This window comes from Scardinius erythrophthalmus (assembly GCF_964197995.2).
Source record: "Scardinius erythrophthalmus genome assembly, chromosome: 4".
NCBI lineage: Eukaryota > Metazoa > Chordata > Actinopteri > Cypriniformes > Leuciscidae > Scardinius > Scardinius erythrophthalmus.
In genome coordinates, this window is record NC_138224.1 from 30,312,437 (window position 1) to 30,336,198 (window position 23,762).

At 37.3% G+C, this 23,762-nt stretch overlaps 1 protein-coding gene and 1 long non-coding RNA gene across 2 annotated transcripts in view; one reads left to right on the forward strand and one right to left on the reverse strand.

The window, feature by feature from the left end:
• The window catches only part of LOC308690179, a 1,067,189-nt gene that overhangs the window by 963,157 nt on the left and 80,270 nt on the right, over positions 1-23,762 (reverse strand). The window lies entirely within an intron of this gene.
• On the forward strand, positions 5,576-6,563 carry LOC308690124 (uncharacterized protein; the record flags this gene model as incomplete). The annotated part of the gene is made up of 1 exon (XM_081364410.1): positions 5,576-6,563. The coding sequence occupies exon 1, from the start codon at positions 5,616-5,618 to the stop codon at positions 6,561-6,563; it is 948 nt and encodes a 315-aa protein (XP_081220536.1). The 5' UTR covers positions 5,576-5,615.

Sequence of the window (23,762 nt, forward strand, 5' to 3'; positions counted from 1 at the left end):
GTACTATTAAATGTATTAAAAATTTACTTGAGTGTGTTTTTAGTAGACCTACAATACAAATATACTTTAATGCATTTTAATACATTTAACAGTAACCTAGTCTTTTTCACTTGGGTAGATTACATATATTTAGTATAGGCCTATTTTATTAAGTCATTTAAACCTTAAACAACAACACTAAATAATAATAATATTATATGAAGAAGAAGAAGCAGGAGGAGAGAAGTTTTATTCAGTCACGAAACTGCTGCTATTCCTCTGCTGTCGTCGCTTCAGTGATGCTCGCGCTGCTCGCGCGCAACAAAGCTCAGCTGATCGACGTCATCGGTTTGAAAGTAACGGCTCCTCTCATCAAAGCTTCCGCCGTTTGTTCGGCTCTCCATTACAAGGTTTGTAAACTCGCCAAATAAATATAAATACAGAGTCTACTCACTATATATTTAAACACACATATATATAAACTAAATTTATTATACATTACTACGTTTTTACAGTGTTCACCACTCGTTTATTGCACAGTATCTGGTTTTAGCCGCGATGCTAACTACGTTGATCTAACGTTAATGAACAAATGGAAATGATTGACTTATTGTCTTAGATTGATTTAGTCATTCAATTCAACATATTTTGTACAACTGTGTCTTCAAATTGCCTAACTAATTTAGAAAATTCTCTGATTCTTGGCGTTTGTTATGAATAACAAAAACAGGTTATAGTTTGCTCTGTTTTTGTTTAGCCTAACGTTAACTTTACTTACTAACGTTACAGGTGCCCTCATTCTCTCAAATACCATTTTAAAGCCATTTACTGGTCAATAAATATTATGTTGTGAATAATCAGCTTTGTTCTTTTGTTTCCCCAGAACAACCATTAGGCTACATTTCTAAAATAATCTGAACATTTCAGTGGCAACATTGAATTACAGTAAGTTACCTGCACCACATGCTGTACTTTATTACTATGAACTTTCTCTGTGTGCAATTGTATTGTTTGACTGTGTACTTGTGTTTTTTAATCAGTTACTCTCTGAAAATCTTTTCTCATGATCTCAAATCTCATTCATGTTACTCAGAAAAATAATATCACAGGTTTGATTCACAAAAAATGCTATAGACATTTTAACTCTGAATTATAACTTCAAGTTTAGTCTTTTTCGACAAAAAAAAAAAAAATAAAAAAAGGAAAAAGCTATTAGGCTTCAGAAGACTTGCAACACAACCCATAACACATGAGTTGTGAACTCATTGATTATTTTTAGGATCTTTTCTGGGACATTTTTGGATCTTAACCATTTTTACATAAAGTGTTGCATTGAATTGAACTAGACAAGTGTACATAAGAATGGTTTCATGAATGATTTACACATTTGTTTTCTTCTTGTGTTTCATGCAGTGTCAGCGATCGGTGACTGGGGCTGCATTATGCCTGAGATCTGCTTTTGGGTTCCACAGACAGAAAGTCAAACAGGTTTGGAACGTCACAAGGCTGAGGAAATTATTTAAATTTCACAACTATCACTTTAATAACATTACTAACAGTAAATTTTGTACTTTGCAGGGATCTCGGTAAGCTGAAATACAAGTTTGATCAAGAATAAAAATCCTCCTGTAGACCTGAAAATCATTGAAGTGCCTGGACCATCCACCAGAGAAGAGGAAAAACAAACGGAAAACGATGCTGTACCTTTTCACTTTTCTAACTCGTTACCTCACACCAACTTGGTCCCATAGTGACATTTTTGACCACAAACGAAATTGCTGATCGTGTGGATTCTTAGTAAAATGACTGGAATTCACCAGTGAACATTCACAGAACAACAGATAATTTTACTGCACCTTAATACTGTTTCCGGGTCGAAGCCTCTACTTCCTCTATCTTGTTTCATGAGAATACTCAACAACCATTTATGAACACTGTTGATTCAAGTCACACATTTAAGATTTTCAAAAGCCATAGTGTACATTACAGTCTCCAGTCTAACGGCATCCCAGACTTAAACATTTTATGATTCAAAATAGCTGAATAACTAACCATCAGAGATTTCAGTATAGAGATAAAGGTTACAGCACAATGAGTGTATATTAGCGCTGTTGTTTGTTTTTGGCATCTGATAGAGCTTTTGGACTTGGAAACAGTGATGTCAGACTAACCATCGGACTGAAACACAAATGTGTTAAAGTTAAGTATGATGGACATTTTTAATTAGTTCAAATGTAATTTTATTTACATTGATTTATTTCGTGGAACATATGTGTTTCCATGCATTTTGTTGAGATGTCTTTTCTTGTTTATCTATTGTATATACATGGTTGATTATTCATGTTGCTTATGTATTATACTATTTTTTTGTGTATTCATTGATATTAATCTGTAGTTAGCTTTTTTCCCCATGTGCATGGAAGTGTATGTATAAAAATGAATATCAATAAACAATTCTTATTTTGTATTTGGTTCAATTTGTTTATTATAATAGATGTCAAAGGTAACCATAGTAACAACATGAAATTAAATATTTAAAAAAAATGAAATTTGGTTCCTGGAGGCACCCAAAGTGGTTCCACACAGTGCCTAATATCAGAGTTCCTCAGGAAACCTGTGTGGTTCCTCAGAGAACCGGCCCTTTTTAAAGGGTGCCTAGAGGATCTACAGACGGTTCCGCCGGTGTGGCGAAGTGAAGAACCCCAAAAGGTTCCTCCAGGCACCTTTTATTTTTACAGTGTATTTACCATATTATTTGCAAAAATGGGCACAAAAAGTACCTGTTTTTAATAATCAAGACATATACTATTCATCAAAAATTGTTTTGCTTGTTTCAAGAAGAAAAAAAAATTCTAAGATGGCATAAGGGACATATACTACCCAAGAAAAGTTTATTATTGTTTAACATTTACATTATTAACATGTTGTGATAACTATGTATATGTCCCTAACAGGGTGGAATATTTTCATGGACAGTGTCTGAACAATCTAGCCATAATTATTATTTTTTGAGTCCCTGAGCTTGACCAATATGTATTCCTTATAGGTAAACATGTCACTATTTTGGTAGAATGCTAAAAACATGAAAATCATGTACTTTTTTTTTCCAACACTTATGAAGCCAAAATGTCACCGCATACCAGGAATGACCCAAAAACACAATAAAAAAATATTGATAAACATGTATTTGGAATGGAATTAAATAACAAGTACTTTGGGTGTCTTGTTCATTTTATTTATTTTCATATAAAAGCAACAGAACTTGAATTACATCCAGTTTATTAGCAACACTGTGCACGAGGGTGAATCCCGCGATATCCATCTTTGATCTCACAGGTGTCAGATCCACTGCGAGAAGAGAGAACTGTCCGGCTTGCCTGCGCTTTTTTCACTCCTCCTCTCACTGCAGCCGCCTACTCTCGCATACATTTCAGGCGAGGCAAGGCACATCTCAAACAAGCCTAATATTAGGCTTGTTTGAGATGCGCCTTGCCTCGCCTGAATTGTAAGCGAGAGTAGGCGGCTGCAGTGAGGGGAGGAGTTAAAAAAGTGCAGGCAAGCCGGACACTTTCTGAATCTCGCTGTGTTGTGGACTGCAAACGTCAGGAATGGAAGAGATCGCGTTCGCGTTCTTTATCGCAGACGAAGTAGATGCAATTGAAATACCACTGCTTTTGCACGAAGATGGTTATGATCAGAGCCGGTTCTAGACATTAGGAGGCCCTAGGCAAAATTCATGTTGGAGGCCCCCCACCCCCAATAAAAAAAACACTTGAAACAAATATGATTCCTAACCTTTTTATTTATACAACATTTAATTTTAAAAGCAGTATATTTTTACTTACACAGTACATAAGTTTGGACACATTACTATTTTTAATGTTTTTGAAAGAAGTCTCTTATGCTCATCAAGCCTGGATTTATTTGATCAAAAATACAGAAAAATAATATAGTGAAATATTATTAAAATTTTAAATAATGGTTTTCTATTTTACTATACTTTATATTTCTGTGATGCGAAGCTGAATTTAGTGTCAAGTGATCATTCTGATTTATTATCAAATGTTAGAAAGGGTGCTTAATATTTATTTTATAATCTGTGATACTTTTTTTCAGGATTTTTGATTATTAAAAAGTTGTTTTAAAAAAGTCTTCACTATCATTTTTTATATATTTAACACATCCTTGCTGAATATTCCTGTTTTTTTTTCTGTATTTTTGATCAAATAAATGCAGGCTTGTAGAGCATTATAATAAACTTCTTTCAAAAAACATTAAAAATAGTAATGGGTCCAGACTTTTACCGGTAGCCTACTGTATGTACATATTAATCAAACTTTATCTAAGGTAATCTCTTTTTTGTTTAATGAAGATGTTATTGTTGTTGTTGTTATTTTGCTGTTTTATTCAATTTATTCACAGTTCCAGAATCCCACTTCAGTAAATGAGCATAAGTGCTTTTATATCGCATTGCTACTTTAAATATGCTATACACAAATCAAGTGGAAGAGAAAGACACGATCGCTACTGAGCAGAAGAAAATGTATAAACTGATATTATTGGCGTAATGTCAGGGTATAATCTAATCATCAGCAGAATTTAGAAGATAGACCCATGAGATCCTTTATTTGAAACATTTAAAAATGTTGTAGTGTGTTGGCTTTTTAACTTAGAATACAGACGCCTTGTCTTTTAATTTTGTAGCTTTTTTACTAGTCAGCTCCCGACGCGATGTTATTCATTCATTGTACGCGCAAATTCAAAGCGTCGCGTCTGGGCACGTTAATGACGCTCGCGCTCTTTTAAACTCGTAATAAAGCGGTGAATGATTTTTACAGAAATGACGCTGATCTACAGGACAAGTTTATATTTAGAATACATTGCAATCACTCCAAAATAGATGACGACAACTCACACACCTGCATTTTGAGCTGTGCTTCTTTGTGTGCTTAGGCTTTTGCCTCGCAGCACCTGATGGATGCGTTCGTTACACATACTTTCAGAAGCCGGCACCCGCTTTGTAACGGACACATTAATTGGTTTAACTGCAGTAATGTAACAGTCTATGGTGAAGATAAACATCGTCACTATTTTTAGTTAATTAATAAATATTGAAATAAATTGTAGATAGGATATTTTTACATTATATTATTTTTTTTTTTTTTTGTCCCTCTGTCTGGGCCCCATCCCGCCAATCGGGCCCTAGGCACGTGCCTAGTTTGCCTTTGCGTTAATCCGGCTCTGGTTATGATGAGGGTAATCACCGAAGGTGAAGTGCTCATTACTTAAAATGGCTTTTTCAGTAAATAGTAGGGATATAAATCTATCTGGTCTTGGTATGTTGCAAGGTGAATAGATCTAATGAAAATAAACAGTCCAGACTGCAGATTATTGAGCATTAAATAAAATAAAGGTTTAAAGGATTTCATTAAAACGTAAATTAAGCCAATAGCAAGAAATGTTTTCTCTCTCTTAGGAATGTCCCTAAAATTCCTCACTTTGTTGAGAATGTGGTCCATTTGTACAGTCCTTCTGAGTTTCAAAGTCATTTCAGACTTTCTAGAGGGCATGTGGAGGTATGTAGGCAAAAAAAACATCATGTTAGGCATATGCTGCCCCCCCCCCCATGAAAATTCATGTGTCCATGTTTTTATTATATGATAACTATTTTTTTTCTCTTCCTAATGCAGGATTTAATTAATACACTTGGTCCTTTTTACATGAATAAACAGCAGACTAAGGTGCCGCTGACAAACAGTATACTTGCCTCTCTATGGACTCTTTCCAACCAAGAGTCCTATAGAGGAGTGGCAGACAGATTTAACATAACCAAATCTACAGTTTCAACACACCTGCATGATTTCTGTTCTCTTGTAATAACACATTTGTCACATTACATCTCCTGGCCCAGAGGACAAGCCCTGCACATATCACAGTTAGAATTCGAAACAGCTGGGTTTCCTAAAACTGTCTGTGCAGTTGATGGATGCCACATTCCAATAGTAAAACCGCACTGTGAGAATCCTGTGGCCTATATCAATAGGAAACAGTTCTATTCTGTAATTCTTACAGGATTCTGTGACAGTCAGCGGCGGTTCTGTCATGTCAGTGTGGGTCACCCTGGTAGTTGGCATGATTCAAGGGCATTTCGGTTGTCAGAGGTAGGCCGACTTCTTGAGGAAGATCCACATTCCCTGGTTCCTGAGGGCATGCATATAATTGGAGATTCTGCATACCCTCTCTCACTTCAGCTTATGAAGCCATACAGAGACAATGGCCACTTGACTGTCAGGCAGAGATGCTTCAATAGGAAACTGAATTCTGCTCGTGTAGTTATTGAGCATGCATTTGGAATTTTAAAATCCAAATTCAGGAGACTCAGATGTCTTCACATGAAAAAAGTAAAGAACATTTCTTCTGCAGTCACAGCCTGTTGCATTCTTCATAACATCTGCCTGAAATCCAATGACCAAATTGACGAGGATCAGCAGGCAGATGTTATGGAGGATGAGCCATACCCACCAGAAACCCACATTCACAATGATGCATCACATTATAGAGATGCAATCTGTGGCCGCCTGTGAACATCACATTGACTTGTTCTACCTTCAACGGTTCCCTCCATTAAACTTATCTTAAGAAGCTTTTTGATTTGACAAAAATATTTGATTTGATAGTTTTATGAGGTGGTGGATGGGATTGTACAGGATTATTTTAAGCACTTACTATCAAATGATTGACATATATTCTGCTAGTCAACCACTGTCCCCTGTTTTGGGAGGAATGTTTTGTGTTCTCTATAATGATGTGATAAGCAATAAAATGATGATAATGATGGGAATGGATTATATAGTTAAACTTTATTTTTTAATAGATCAATTATCATTTCCTGGGATTTACTGATTTTTTTTAGTTGTTCAATGATTTCTCCAAGGCAGGTAAGAGATTTTTTTTCAAACATCCTTCTCCGCCTCTCTTTAAGCCTTCTTCGGCGCTCCAAGTCAGGCCGCACTAGTGACTCTAGAGCAGCTGTTCTCGTTTCTGAATGCGCTTCATAAACTTCACAGAATGCGGATGCTGTTTGTCTCCTTCTGTGCATTTCTTTGGAGGGCATAGCAGTGGAGGGACCTGGTTGTTCTTCTGGGAGAGGCTGTTCTTGGGAGCCTGTGGCCTGTGCAATTGAGGACTTGGTCTGGGATGAGGTAGTGTTGAACAGAGGAGTCGAGCAGATTGTGCCTGATGGTGCACTCCCAACTCCAGATTTCCCAAATAAGTCTTCCATTTCCTTTGAGAAAACATGTAAAACAATGTAAATAGAGATGCTTTAGAAATTATTTTTTATGTAAAGTAATTTGCAGTAATTTCAATACAAAAAGCACACCAACCTTGTAATACTCCCATGTAACTTTTCCCTCTCCTGTTGACCGACACCGGTCTTTAGCCCTTTTGTAAGTAGTGATCAGGTTGCCAAGTTTTTTGCGCAATTTTTCATTGCTGATGTTATAACCTTTTTCTTTGAAGGCTTGCTCCAGCTTTTTGTAAAATGCTATTTTATTTCTGTAGTACAAATGCAGATACATTTGTGTGAGGTCAAGCAGCAGCAGCGTGGTCCTGTGTGTGAATTCTATGAAAACAGCCGTTTAAAATTGTGAAAGATAAACTTTATACATATTGGATATTAGTTAACTTTATACATATTAGAAACAGTGCATACCTTGTTGGGTTTCTTGACATTCTGACTGCATGGAAGGGGATTGAAGATTGTGTGTTTGTGTGAGATTTATTTTCCTTGTTTCAACAGGGCACTCGACAAGGGATACTGGATGATCAATCACTGGAGGGGGACACTGAGAAAGAGATGCTGGACGTGGAGGGGGACACTGAGAAAGAGATGCTGGAAGTGGAGGGGGACACTGAGAAAGAGATGCTGGACGTGGAGGGGGACACTGAGAAAGAGATGCTGGACGTGGAGGGGGACACTGAGAAAGAGATGCTGGACGTGGAGGGGGACACTGAGAAAGAGATGCTGGACGTGGAGGGGGACACTGAGAAAGAGATGCTGGACGTGGAGGGGGACACTGAGAAAGAGATGCTGGACGTGGAGGGGGACACTGAGAAAGAGATGCTGGACGTGGAGGGGGACACTGAGAAAGAGATGCTGGACGTGGAGGGGGACACTGAGAAAGAGATGCTGGACGTGGAGGGGGACACTGAGAAAGAGATGCTGGAAGTGGAGGGGGACACTGAGAAAGAGATGCTGGACGTGGAGGGGGACACTGAGAAAGAGATGCTGGACGTGGAGGGGGACACTGAGAAAGAGATGCTGGACGTGGAGGGGGACACTGAGAAAGAGATGCTGGACGTGGAGGGGGACACTGAGAAAGAGATGCTGGAAGTGGAGGGGGACACTGAGAAAGAGATGCTGGAAGTGGAGGGGGACACTGAGAAAGAGATGCTGGACGTGGAGGGGGACACTGAGAAAGAGATGCTGGACAGTGGGTAGTATCTGCTAAAGAGAACACAATAATAAAAAATCCCCATGATCATTTTAAATGTTATAATGGTATTATGGTTAAAAGAAAAATGCCTTACCTTGTTTCTGTGCTGCAGATCTCACTTGTTGCATTATATATGCTGCATATTTTTTGTCTATAAAAACGAATTTCAATCAATAAAAATAAAATTCATTATTTTTACATCATCAAGCAACCAATTTTTTTTTTTTTTTTACTTACCATTCTTTATTCTCTCAGCAATTTCTTTGCTTACTGTTAATGTGATTGCTCCCTGGGAGTCTGATAGTGTTAGCAACATATTCTCCATCTTGCTACAATTGTAAACTTTGTGGATGCCTTTTATAATCAAAGTCATAATGAGAAATGATGAGCAAACAGATGCTGCATTAAATTTACATTGTTATCCCTAATTATGGGTTAAACATTTAAGAGTGGGATATGGCACAGCTGATTAACTTGATGTCTATCCTACTTAAGGGATAGTTTACCCTAAGAAAAAAATAGTTCTTTGGGTGAACTATCCCTTTTTTACATGAAAAATATTCCATATAAATATATTACACAATTGTGTGTCACCTTAATGTAAGTTTGGATTTCATGTTTAATGACCAATAAAAGTGTGTACAGCTAATTAATATTCAAAAATTATATAAAACAAAAACACATTCTAAATTAAGAAATTAGCATCCATGTGTGGGTTTTGTTTACTGCACTCCTGGAATAAGACATACCTAGATAAAGATCTCAGATAAAAACACAAACATGAGGCCTTATTGTAAAACCGTCACATTAGATATGCATGTTTGATTGACTAATTTATTTAATGGATTACTGTTGTTCAAAAATGTCAATGTACAAAATTAACACAAGCATGCAATACAATAAAGAGAAAATTACAACAAACAGAACTTTAAACCAAGAAAATAAAAGGGTATATAAAGCACTATAGAATTCTTTTTTATAGTATTATGCTAGGTAATGGTACGGTGGCCCAGTAGTGCACAACACAACGAAATGTAAAAAGGAAACATAAGTTCACAACACAACGAAATAAAGCCACAACACAACGGAAACAAGCCACAACACACCGAAATAAAGCCACAACACAACGGAAACAAGCCACAACACAACGAAAAATCCACAACACAACGAAATAAAGCCACAACACAACGGAAATAAGCCACAACACAACGGAAAATCTACAACACAACGAAATAAAGCCACAACACAACGGAAATGCTCCCGACCACTTGAGGGCTCTCGGAGCCCAGTAAAGTTAGTTTTCCAAGTCATTGTTCTATAGAGTCAGCAGTCTTAATATATAAATACCACGATAAGTTTTAACAGTGTATATCAACATTACTTCAAAATAACCTACATGAATTATAGCTGCGTATTTGATTTATACTCGAGAATGCTTGGACGCGCTACCACAGCGCATGATCGTCAGGGAACGTCTGGCAATTCCACCAAGTGGTTAAAACGTATAATTTATTATAATATAATTTGATAAATAAAAATAAAAACCATTTGGTGAAATTGGAAGGAATTGGCACAATTCCACATATAATAAGTCAGTCTGGTCACTAGGAACATGATAAAAGAAAAAAAAAACTTTTACAGAAATTTCCTAAAAAAAAAAAAAATGTTAATTACTGTAAATACATGAAGGGTATTGGAAAAAAGTCATTATTAAGTCATTATAAAAGTCTTATTAAGTCAGTCTACTATCAAATACAATCAAGCTTTGGATTTTGAACATGTCTGTTTTTGAATGTTAAAAGTAATTTTAATTAAAACAAATTATACGTTTTAACAACTTGGAGGAATTGGCAAACGTTCCCTCAGGGATAATGCGCCGTGGTAGCGCGTCAAAGCATTCTAGAGTATAAATATGCAGCTATAATGCACGTAGGTGATTTTGAATTAATAAATGTCGATAAACAATGGTTAGCTACATACTGTTAAAACTAATCGTGGTGTTGATATATTTTTATAGACATGAACAATGGCTTGGAAAACTAACTTTACTGGGCTCCGAGAGCCCTCTAGTGGTCGGGAGCATTTCCGTTGTGTTGTGGCTTTATTTCGTTGTGTTGTAGATTTTCCGTTGTGTTGTGGCTTTATTTCGTTGTGTTGTGGATTTTCCGTTGTGTTGTGGCTTGTTTCCGTTGTGTTGTGGCTTAATTTCGTTGTGTTGTGAACTTATGTTTGCTTTTTACATTTCGTTGTGTTGTGCACTACTGGGCCACCGTATTACGGACTTCTTGGAATTAAGGAAAAAAAATATCAGCTGACATTCGTTGCCAATGAGCATTAAGCTGTGTCGTCAGTAAGTCGTTTCCCATCATGCTTTTGATCAGCGCAGTCGGTGGAGAGCAACTGCGCGCGACTGCAGAATCCGACCAGGTGCGCCTTGTATGGCAAGCCAAGAGGGTCAGAAATACGCCATAGATTAATCGCGTTTAAAGCCAAACGCCGTCAAATACGGCGTTTTAAACAGTATTGGACGCCGTAAAATACGCCGTTGTAATTACAAACGCCGTAAAAGACGCGCGAAATACGTCAATGACGCCGTATTTGACGGCGTTTTAGTGTACATGGAAAAGCGCCGCGTTTTACGCCGTTCATCTTGCCATATGACGCCGTAAAAAACGCCGTTTTGGTTGCACAGAGCGCGCGTTATTTTACGGCGTTTTGCTTATAGTATAATGAGACACGCCCACTGATTTCCACAGCCACTAAGTTTGAACTGGTCTCTCCCAATCAATGATGAATTGAGTCAGAACAGACCAATTCAGCACGGATCATTTGTGGTAATCCAATGCTTCAAGGAGTTATTATCGACATTAAAACAAGGAAAATAATCCAGTTCTCTAAAGATGGACAGAAGAAGCTTCATTTTGCGCTGCAAGCGAACATTAAATGACTGCTCTCGTCAGCTAACACAGGATGCTGGACCCAATGTGCTTCATTCAACATTAGTGAGGTAAGGATTGCTTTCAAACATAAAGCAAATATAGCGTAAAATATCGTATGCTGCTTGTATCAATGCATTGCCCAATACTACGAGATTGTTGTGATTTATTGGTGTACAGGTCATCATCATAGGTCTTCATCTAAACCAAAATGTATGGGTGTAATGAAGATATTATAATTGTTTTATTGTGTAGGACCAGACCTATCCACTAGTTCAATACCACCAGTAAAAACTTATACATTATCAACGTGTATTTTAGGCTATTTTCTCAACAAATCCTTTTACATTTACCGCCCAGTATATGCAAAACAAGAATGAAAAATAAAAGTGAATACATAAAATAGTGCCATTCATTAGGCCACAAACAACAGAAAATTTTTAAAATATAAAATATTGGTTTCAGGCTGGAAACAATGCAAAGAAGTTTGGAATGGGCAAGAGGGAGGCTGATCATTGTGCCGGTGTAGCAGTCGATTCTGTTCCCTATCGGAATTCCTGTTCCCTTTACGCAAATAATACTACAAATCATGCATAGTTGTCGAGTTACCATGCGTACCATCAGAACTGAATACGAGCAAGAAGCACAACTGGATGTACGGGAAGCCAAAAAGTTAAAAAAGGATTGTATTTTTCCCGAAATTTAAGCGTTTTTTATTGTTTTTATTTTTTATTTTTATTAGAAGCGAATTTTCCCCCATCTGTCAATTCAATCCAGATTATTTCTTTTCTGTCAGCAGACACGGCTCGTTCAGGGGGAACAGGAATTCCGATAGGGAACAGAATCGACTGCTACACCGGCAGCGGATCTGTTACTCCGTGACATAGCGGAATATATTGCTGAAGTAAACGGCCGTAGGCAGCATGAACAACAACAAGGTAGGCTACAACATTACAAATCTTTGCATTATTATTTAACAGAATGTCTTTGAATATAGCCTACAATAAATTATTGCAAATCTACAGGTACTGATATAATATTTGTTTATGTAAGCTAAGTAGTTATGGGTATTACCGTTTCTAGAATTCATTATTTATTTATTTTTGTAGTAAAACTTGTAGTAAAGATCACTAGTGACTGTACACTCATCGGCCTGTAGATGGTGCTGTTGAGCGAAGGGTTGCTGGTTTAGGATGATACTGTCGTCACACACACATGCAGGAATACAAACAAACGCAAGCATGCACACACACTGACATCCACACGCACAGACACACACCCATACACACACATACAAATCCACATGCACAGACACACACACAAACACACACGCACACACATGTACGCACCCATACTATACAGACACACACAGATACACACACACACACACACACACACACACACACACACACACACACACACACACACAGACAGACACACACAGACAGACATGCACATACTACTACTTTTTTTAGGTATCAGCCATATACCCGATTTACCAATACCCAGTGTGTTATGCTTGGGCAGTATACTAATGACATGGGTGGGACATGTTTCATGCCATGTTAGATCACATCCTGAGAGTCTACGCTTTCAGAAAATATATAGGGTAAACGTACCTATTAAGCTCACCAAAATCTACATTGAGACATTTTTAGTGCACAAGATATTGGTTTTAGTACAAGAAGTTATTTTTAAATAAAATATTAATCTCTCACACTATAATATTTCATTTTATTTTAAATGACAAAAGTATTTCAATTAAGATGTACATCATTAAATATAAAAAGTCTGGCTGTGCTTAATGGGTACATTTTGTACCCTTTAAGCACACCCCTGTTCCCAATAAGCTCACAACAAGTTTTATTAAAAAATCTTGTTTATTTTAAACAACCTTTTTAAGGAATAATTGAAAAAAGTTTTATTTGAAGGTACAGAGTCAATCACAAAAAAACAGAACACTAAAATCAAGCAACAAGGCATTCAATTTGATCAGGTAGCCTATCCTATTCATAGTGACGTGTCATTCAAACTCATTGCAACATCTAGACTAGTCCACGTTCAGCTATGTAACCCATATTGAAAAATCAAATAACAAAACAAACCAATGTGCTCCTTAAAGGGATACTCCACTTTTTTTGGAAATTGGCTCATTTTACAACTCCCCCAGAGTTAAACAGTTGAGTTTTACCGTTTTCGAATCCATTCAGCCGATCTCCGGGTCTGGCGGTACCACTTTTAGCATAGCTTAGCATAATGAATTGAACCGGACAAGACCATTAGCATCTCTCTCAAAAAAATGACCAAAGAGTTTCGATATTTTTCCTATTTAAAACTCGACTCTTCTGTAGTTACATCGTGTAATAAGGCCGACAGAAAATGTAAAGTTTAAATTTTCTAGGCTGATATGGCTAGGAACTATACTCTCAAAATCGCACCTTTTCATTTTCCGTCGGTCTTATTACACGATGTAACTACAGAAGAGTCAAGTTTTAAATAGGAAAAATATCGAAACTCTTTGGTAATTTTTTTGAGAGAGATGCTAATGGTCTTGTCCGGTTCAATTCATTTGCTAAGCTATGCTAAAAGTGGTACCGCCAGACCCGGAGATCGGCTGAATGGATTCGAAAACGGTAAAACTCAACTGTTTAACTCTGGGGGAGTTGTAAAATGAGCTTATTTCCAAAAAAAGTGGAGTATCCCTTTAACTCTCTGGGTCAGAGCTTTCCTGTCTACTCCAAACTTCTTGGACAGATACGACAGGTTTCTGATGGCTCCTTCTTTGTATGACATGCCTCTTTCATCTTTGGGCATACACTATAGTTTCGTCTAGCTTTTGTCATCTTAAGACTGTGAAAATAAGTTTATTAATCATTTTTTTTGAAGATTAACATAGTGACAACCATCAGTTAATATTTAAATTCTGATTATTAAGTATTTACATAGACGTTTAATGTGGGTGAGCTTAAAGGGAGCACACACTGTGCTTAATTGGAGCAAAAACATTTTTTAATTAATAAATATTAAATTAAAATTTAAAGGAAAATATTTAGCTAAATTAATAATCTAGGTAATGTATTAAGTTTATACCAATTTTAATATGAACAACTATTATAGACAATATCTATGAAATTATGCTTTTTCTAATTGATGTCACACTGAAGCTGTGTGATTGTCATAGTAGTGCACCCTTTAAGCTCACCTAACAATAATATGAATTCTTTAAAAATTACAGCAGTTTAAAACCACAGACTATCAATAAAATGTAAAATTATAATATTATGGATTTAAAAGTACAAGCCATTAATTCCTGTGAAGTAATATATTAATGTAGCACACAATCTTATACAGCTAGTAAGCTAGCTATGTTCGTAGCATCTGGGCTATGTTGCTAAAACTATCTTTTAGATCTAACTGTAATTATTTCCCACATCCAGGTTCCAGGTTATAATATTCAAAAGTCTAAACATTAATCTCTTAATTTTGCAATAAGAAGATGTACTTCTTCAAAATAAAGGCTTAAACATATAAAAAATGCACATCTGAGGGGCTCCTCTTCTGGTGAAAGTTTTCAGACAGCTTTGAAAATAGCCGCCAGACAGTGTGAACACATGGACACACATATCTCAGTGTGCAATGGTCTGATTGGTTTAAAATTACAGGAGGTATATAGTAACAAACACATCAATTGGTTAATACATCAAATAGGATAATACATTGCTGTTTCTTTTTATAATCTGAGCTCCAAGATGGTAGTGTGCTTAATGGGTACTTGAGCTTAATAGGTACGTTTACCCTAGTTGAATCAGTTTCTCTTCATGGTACAGACCAAAATGTATTATGTGTACATTTTCTTCACCTAAATCCATAAAATCCCATTAATTTCAATGGGACATTTACTTAAGTGTTCTACTAGGTACAGTGGGAATGAGTTTAATTTTGTTAACATTGTTTTTTTAAAACTCTGGGACCAGGGCTACAAGATAAAACCACTTTTTTGGGTAAAAAAATGTTTTTATTTCAGTAAAACACAATAAACCCATGCCAAAGTCAGATAACTGACTTTTACCATCAACAGGCACCTCAACCGTTTGGTAGAGGTTTGTAGAAATTAAATGGGAGGGTCCTTTGAAAAAAAAAAACACAGATTTTTCATACTTATTATGTATATGTATAAGTATAAGTATATATACTATTTTGATCCCGTGAGGGGAAATTTGGTCTCTGCATTTATCCCAATCCGTGAATTAGTGAAACACACTCAGCACACACTGAACACACACTGAACACACAGAACACACACTGAACACACACTGAACACACAGTGAGGTGAAGCACACACTAATCTCGGCGCAGTGAGCTGCCTGCAACAACAGCGGCGCTCGGGGAGCAGTGAGGGGTTAGGTGCCTTGCTCAAGGGCACTTCAGTCGCTTTTTACTGTTAACCACTGTTATGGATGTGACGTTTTCACATTATGGATGTTAAGTGTCTAAACTAATGACTTTTGATATAAAACTTAAATAGTACTGGCAAATAATTACAAAACTCTAAATTATCCATGATCCACAAGAATACTCCAGACAGTCTTTTAAAATATACAACTTATATACATAAACACGCAATACAGCCAAATTGCTCCACGTCATTTATTTTTGTGGAAAGCCAGTGCAGGCCTGAGCGGCGGTCATATTTTGTACCGCCATGCCGTACATCTAGTTAAATTAACTGTTCTGACAATGATATTCTTACCACAGATGACATTCTTACAATGACATTCTTACCATTTTAAATGCATTACAATTTAAATTTAACGGAAAACATTGTATTCCCTTAATATTGTGTTTCTAGATAAACCTTTCTTTGTGACTTGTAAAACTTGATCCGATTACAATTATTTATCCTTGTTATTATTGTTGCAGCCAGTTCCAGTTATCAGGCTCCACTTACATGTAGTGGAGGTAGAGGAGCACCCCATTACAGCATCACTAGGGAGCAACTTTCTTTTCTGACCTCGTGTGGTTTTTCTCTTCGCTCAATATCTGAGATTCTGCAAGTGTCTTTGGCTACAGTCAAACGACGCATAAAGTAAGTTGCATCAAGATGTAGGCAAATTTAATTTTAAACTATTTGATGCGCATGAAATGAGCATTGTATTTACATTTGCATTTAACTTGTGCATTCCCTTTCAATTCATACATTCCCTGGGTATCAAACTTGCATTTATATAGTGCCATGCTCTACTATTCGAGCTAAAAGAACATGTTTAGCATTATCTTGATAATAAACAATAGTTATGTTTGAATTGTTTGTTTCAGGAAGTTCAATTTGAATCAGTCTGTGACCTATGCTGATGTAACCGATGATGCCCTCGATGACATGATAAAAGAGATTGTGGCTGGGAATGACCAGCTTGGGTCTGAGGCTGTCAGGGCACAGTTAAGAGCAGGTGGAGTACGGGTGCAAAGAGACAGAGTGAGAAGGAGTTTAGTGCGAATCAACCCCGGTGCTGCAGCTCTAAGAGCTATGTCACAAAGACCACAGAGGCGACTGTACAGTGTAGCTGGACCAAACTCCCTTTGGCACCTTGATGGCAACCACAAATTGATCAGGTAGATATACATGTTACAGGGCTATGGTTTTTTTGTATTATACGTTACATTTAATAAAGTGTATAAATTATAAAAAACTATTCATAAACTTCCCATTATGAAAATATTTGGAAGATGTACTGTAATGTATATTCTTTTTGTTCTTAACGTCTTGTATTATAACAGTGTTTCTCTGTTTTAGATGGAGAATTGTCATTCATGGAGGTATAGATGGCTACAGTCGCCTCATAGTCTTTCTCCGTGCCTCAAACAATAACCGTAGCAGCACTGTAATGGATTGCTTTTTGAATGCTGTGGCCAGATATGGAGTGCCTTCCAGGGTCAGAACAGATCATGGAGGTGAAAATAATGTCTGTGTGATGATGAACATTTTCAGGGGCTCAGACAGAGGCAGTGCTATCAGAGGCAGGAGCACTCATAACCAGCGTATTGAGAGGCTCTGGGGTGACATGTGGCGGGGATTGACTAATGTTTATTATAACCTCTTCCACTTCCTTGAGAGTGAAGGTATCGTGGACGTAGACAATGAAATGCATCTCTGGGCTCTTCACTATGTCTACTTACCACGGATTAACAGGGACTTGACTGCATTCATTCAACAATGGAACAACCATGCGCTGAGAACTGAAAGACATCAGACCCCAATGCAGATTTTTGTCCGAGGCTGCCTGGGACAACAAGGACAAAGAACCACAGCGATGCAAGAAATCTTTGGCAGAACAGCTGGGCCAGCAGATGAAATTGTTGTTCAAGGACCATCTGAACAAGAAGAAACGACATCAATGCAGGGGGCACCAAATGTTGACTGGCCAGACAGAGTAGCAGTACCACAGAATCACTACTCTGTAAATAACGCAACCTTGGAGCAACTTGCTGCACAATTTAATCCACTTGGTGGGGCACAAGCAGAACTTGGATTAGACATCATTCGCAATGTTTTGTCTTTTTTGACATCTTTAAATCAATCGTAAGAAATTATGATTGCATGTTATGGTTGACATTCATTAAATGGACAAAACATAGAGCTAACCTTTTAAAGGTGCATTAAGCAACTTTTCATGTTAAAGAGGTGGTTCGGGATTTTTGACATCGGACCTAATTTTTAAGTCAGCCTGGTTGTTATTCATCAGTGGAGACATTTTTTTTTTTTTAATTATCCAGTCCTTATATTTGGATAGTTAGCCGATGCTAGGCTAGCGCAAGTCAATGGTATATGTTAGCCAGCCATTAAAAACCATTTTACCCAATCCACAGTGCACCAAACGCAAATCAATTATAACACTAGACTATTGATGCAAATGTCCGTTGAGAGAATAATGTTAGAAATCAAACTTACCTTTCATCTCAATGATCCCAAAGGAACTAGTTTCTCAGCAGCTGCGGAATTTTACTTTGCTCCGGTTAGTAATGCGGCAAAAAGTAAACACAGAACAGAAGCGCACTACAGTCGTTACATCCAGCTAACGTTAGCTAGCATTCCTCCTGTGTGTACCGGCTCACTCGGTTGCCTAGGTAATCAATATCACTCCGCTGCTGCTGTAGACAAGGCTTATGATTACAGGGAACACATTATAACTAATGCAATGTGATGAAAGGTAAGTTTGATTTCTTACATTATTCTCTCAATGGACATTTGCATCAATAGTCTAGTGTTATAATTGATTTGCGTTTGGTGCACTGTGGAGTGGGTAAAACGGTTTTTAATGGCTGGCTAACATATACCCATTGACTCGCGCTAGCCTAGCATCGGCTAACTATCCAAATATAAGGACTGGATTTTTTTTTTTTTTAAAGTCTCCACTGATGAATAACAACCAGGCTGACTTAAAAATGAGGTCCGATGTCAAAAATCCCGAACCACCCTTTTAAAAATACCCGTTTTCTAACCCATACATGCTTAAACAATTGCCTGATGGGCTGAATGAGCCCTTTTATGATCTCTGAGATTGTCTCTATAATCCTGTAAAGTAAAATAAATAAGAGGGATTCGGCCCGGAATTTTAGACTGGGCGTGACGTCATGCGCGTTCACGGCACGCTCACATAGCTATGTCTGGCAGGTTTGTGTATTCGCCGCCATTCTCCGTAGAAGATGGATTCTGAGAGACCGGCTTGTAGTTCATTTCAAACACCAATGCAAACTCCACGTAAGATAAAAAAGAAAGAAAACTTTTGTCCGTGAGCATGCACACTTCTGGTTGCAGTTTCGCTTGCCACCAGAGGGGGCATAGTTCTGCAAAAACTCAGAGACTTGCGCAATGCACCTTTAAGTTTGATCAGAGTATGGTCCATTATACATTATTGCTTTGATCTTCTATTTTATTTAATGACACCAAAAACACTGTGTCCACACCAAAACATCCATAATCTTTTTTTCTTTGTGTGTCTGTGAAATTTGGTCACCGTTTTACATTTCTATGGACCCAAATAATTGCTGCTTGCGGCTATGACTTTAATAGTCATGTGCCTCAATGTTAAAGTCTTCCGAAATAAAATTGTCCAGTTCCCACACCAAGTGTTTTCTGATTTACTTATTCTTTGACTATCAAATATATTTAGATCTTGCCCCAAAATGTTTACCAGAACTGTTATTAAAAAAAAGTAAAGATTCAGATGTTTGCAAAACATTAGTCAAGTTTTTATTGAATGAACACAAACATTTTGTTCTGTATTGTAAAACAATAAAACCAGAATAAAATATTTTACAAAATTTGTACATTTCTCTAAATCTTAATGTTTCACAATAATTAATGGATTAGTTCACTTTCAAAAAAATGTTTGCTGATAATTTACTCAACCCGATGACATCCAAGGTATCCATGCATTTCTTTCTTCAGTCGAAAAGAAATTTAAGGTTTTTGAGGAAAACATTCCAGGCTTTTTCTACACAGAATGGACTTTAATGGAAACCAACTGTGTAGAAAAAGCCTGGAATGTTTTCCTCAAAACCCCTAAATTTCTTTTCGACTGAAGAAAGAAATACATGGATGTCTTGGATGTCATCGGGGTGAGTAAATTATCAGCAAACATTTTTTGTTTTGTTTAAGTGAACTAATCCATTAAGAAGGTGATGCTTATACCTTCCCAAATCCGAGAGATCCTTTTATTGCGAGGAACATTAATTCCTTGAAATCTTCTTCTTCTGACACACCTCTTGGTAGGTAGAGAGTCAGGGCACAGGTTGAAGCATAAGGAATTCTTCTGGTTGGCTCCTCTTGGTCATAAAACTCCACTTTGCACTTTTGCTGAAACCCCAGTGGAGGGACAGAATCTGCTGCAGTTACAAACACTAGGACATCCTCAAATGATATGCCCACATCTTCTTCTGTTTAAGTTTGCAAAACAGAAAATGTAAAAGACAAAAAGCTAAATCTAATTGCATAACAAAACAGTGTGCAGTTAAAGAAACACTTACCTTGAATAGACATTAGCCAGCATTCCCACAGGAAGATAGTCTCCTCCTCAAGGTCTCGCCTGTTGCTCCCTGGTGAGCTCCAGACAATGTCGAAGAGGTCTCTGACTTCATTTCTTGTTAGGGCACCTCTTGTGTTGGTAAACAAGGGGAGGAAAGCTTTCCAATTACTAAGCACAACCTCCCACAACCGGCCACAGGAGTTCAGCCCAGAAGTGAACTGCTGGATAATACTTGCCACTCTGAACAGAAAAAAAGTAATAATAAGACTTAAAAATTGCTGTTGTCAAGGCACCTAATATTTATACAATACAAAGGGTGCTTCTCAATTCTTATTTGTGCATCCTCGTTTCCTCTCCTCGCTTCCTTTCCTCGCGTCTCAGCTCCGCCCCCTGTAGGATGCGAGGGAAGGCTGCAAGGAAAAGACGCGAGGACGGAGGGATCGAATTGGAATTGGAATACTTGATCACTCGAGCGTCACTTCATCGCGTCATCAGCAGCGCTCAGAGGATCTGCCCTCATGTTGTTGAAATTTGTTTATTTAAGAAATTCATAATAAATAATAATAAAGAAAGATACCCTGTTGAAATATGTGAGGTGTGTGGTTTATATAAACTGCAAAAGTAAAGTATAAATCAAAATTATTGTGACCGATGAAGGGGGAGGAGAATTTATACGTGCGTCACGTTTAAGTCGATAAAACTCTTCCGCATAGGATGCACCTGTGTATCCTCGCTCATGACTCCTCTGGAAGCCTCCTCGATCCTCGACTCCTCGCGGTGCAATTAGAGAACTGAGATGTCCTTCAAGATGGCTGAGCTCAATCGGTTTCCGGGTCATAGGATGGAGGACGGAGGAGAGAGGAGACGAGGAGGGATATTGAGAAGCACCCAAAGAGTCAAAGCAGCATCTCAGTAAAAAACCTGATACCTTTAAATATTGAAAAATGTGATGACCCTGATCTTAATAGGAGACCAGAGATAACCATATATTTTATGTGTTAAACATTGACTGGTGAACACCTAAATTCATTAGTCATGAACCGAAATCGAATCAACTTTTCTCACGGATAGTGATGAAGCAGACTGGTGAGTAAAAAAATACTGAAGTTTATTTTCAACAGAAGCATGGAAATCAGCAGATGTAAATGGTGAGTTGAACACAGTGAAGATAGATGAATGGAACTTAGCTGATGAATAACAGTATTGTCCTTTACAGATGGTTATCTCCCCCCCAACCCCCCCACAAACTACGCCCCTGGATGGATGAATTTAATGACTTGACATATGTATGTATAAACCACCTGTCCACTCTAAATATGGACATTTCTTTACAATGGCACAGACCCAAAATAGTACACCTTATTAGGATATTTTTAGGAGACATTTTTGAGACAGCTGAAAGTTAAAGTAAAAGTGATATATTTATTTACCTGTGGTAGATGAAGTGGGTCACTAACTGCCCATAAATTGTGGGCAGATCACTCATGGAGGCTGTGAAAATATTGGGTACCCCACAGTCGCAAATCCAGTCCCCAAGGGAGTTTTTAAGTTCCGTCAGCTCCTCTGGAGTGCTGCACCTAACAACCTAAAATCATAGAAAAACATGTGGACTTTAAAAATATTAGTTTCTGAATACATTGTTCTCCTTAAAGTTGCTATAAGTGATCTTGTGCGTTTTTTTTAGGCCAAACATTTTTTTTCACCTACCGCAAACATCTCACTATCCGCTAGCTGCTGTCCCCTGAACACACTGTAAAAAAACGCACTCTGCAGACAGCCCAGGGTCCACAAACTGCAGCAAAAACAAACCGAGCAACAAACAGAGCTAACCCGCACCACGAAACATAACAACCTGTTCCAGCCAATAACCGACAAGAATGATGTGGGGTGGGGTTTGGGGAGTTATTGTGCGGATGAGGAGGAGGGAGGGTCTAGCTAGCCTCCATTTTATTTGATAATAATTTAAAACATCAACATGTGGTTACGACAACCGGGATCACTTAGAGCACCTTTAAATGAACTACATTATGTGGGATGTAAAATTACTTTAGTTACCTTTGCCAGCTTTTCTGCGAGGTCATTTTCCAGAAAGTTATTAAGATCAAATGTGGTGAGATCTGGTTTCTGGCCACACATGATCATAAAAAGCTCCTTGTTAATGGACTTCATGCCTGGTCCATTGTGAAGTATGGACCAGGCCATTAGTCTTCCTGCTGTGTAGAATTTATTTTCAGCTAGAGCCTTTTGATCGTAGCTGAATAGAAGCTGTCCAGGTTTGCCCTCAAAAATTCCAAGATTGCTTTGGAGCTCAATCATGAGGAGTCTAAGAAAAAAAAGAAAAAAGTAAGATACTGTAGCCTAAAACCAATGTCACAAAAGTCTGTAAATTTTGAAACAATCATAAATCCTAAACATTTCGTGATAAGTTTGCATTGTTAGGAGAAATGTTAATTAATTATCTAATAAATTTATAGAATTTAGGGGTGTAACAATACATCGTGTCACAATATATCGCAATACAAAAATGCAACAATACGTACTGTGGATAGTGACAATATGTATCGTGGATTTCACCCAAAATAAAAATTAATGTCTGAGAAAAAAATCATGTTTTCAGAGTTTCAGTGTCAGTACTACATTAAACTACTATATAATGTTGATTATAATGTATAATACTGTGATAGAGGAATATTTGTGGGTACAGATAATGCCAAACATCTTATGTTACCAGAATGTTAAGCATATTTGTCTAAAATAATTCAGTATTTTCAGCATCAGAATCATGAATATTTTATAAATTATTCTGGTGTCACCATTGTCCTTGGGTTACAAGCACCAAGTCCAAGCCTATTCATTTAAACCCACAATGTAATATCAAAATTATCATTTTAATCAACAGTACATTTTTTGTTTACCTTTTTTCATATGTCTTTGGAGAATCGCAATAATATTGTATCATGAGTTCAGTATCGTGATATGTCTCAAATCATGAAATGAGGGTTTCATTAACACCCCTAATAGAATTGTATTAAATTAAAACATTTTATTAAATAATGTACCAATTAAATTAATATCACTGTATTCAAGATATAGGAAAAACTAGAAATTTCTAAAGCATCTGAGCTGAAAGTGTTCCTGTAGCTCAATTGGTATTGCATTGCATTATCAGTACAACGGTTCAATTGGGTTAAATTCCCAGGTAACACACAAACTGATACAAATGTATAAATTGAAAGTAACTACAAATCAAGTTTAATCCAATAATCAAACGTCACAGCTGCCAAAGGGGCATGTCTAACTGTCACATATACTGACATTATTATGTC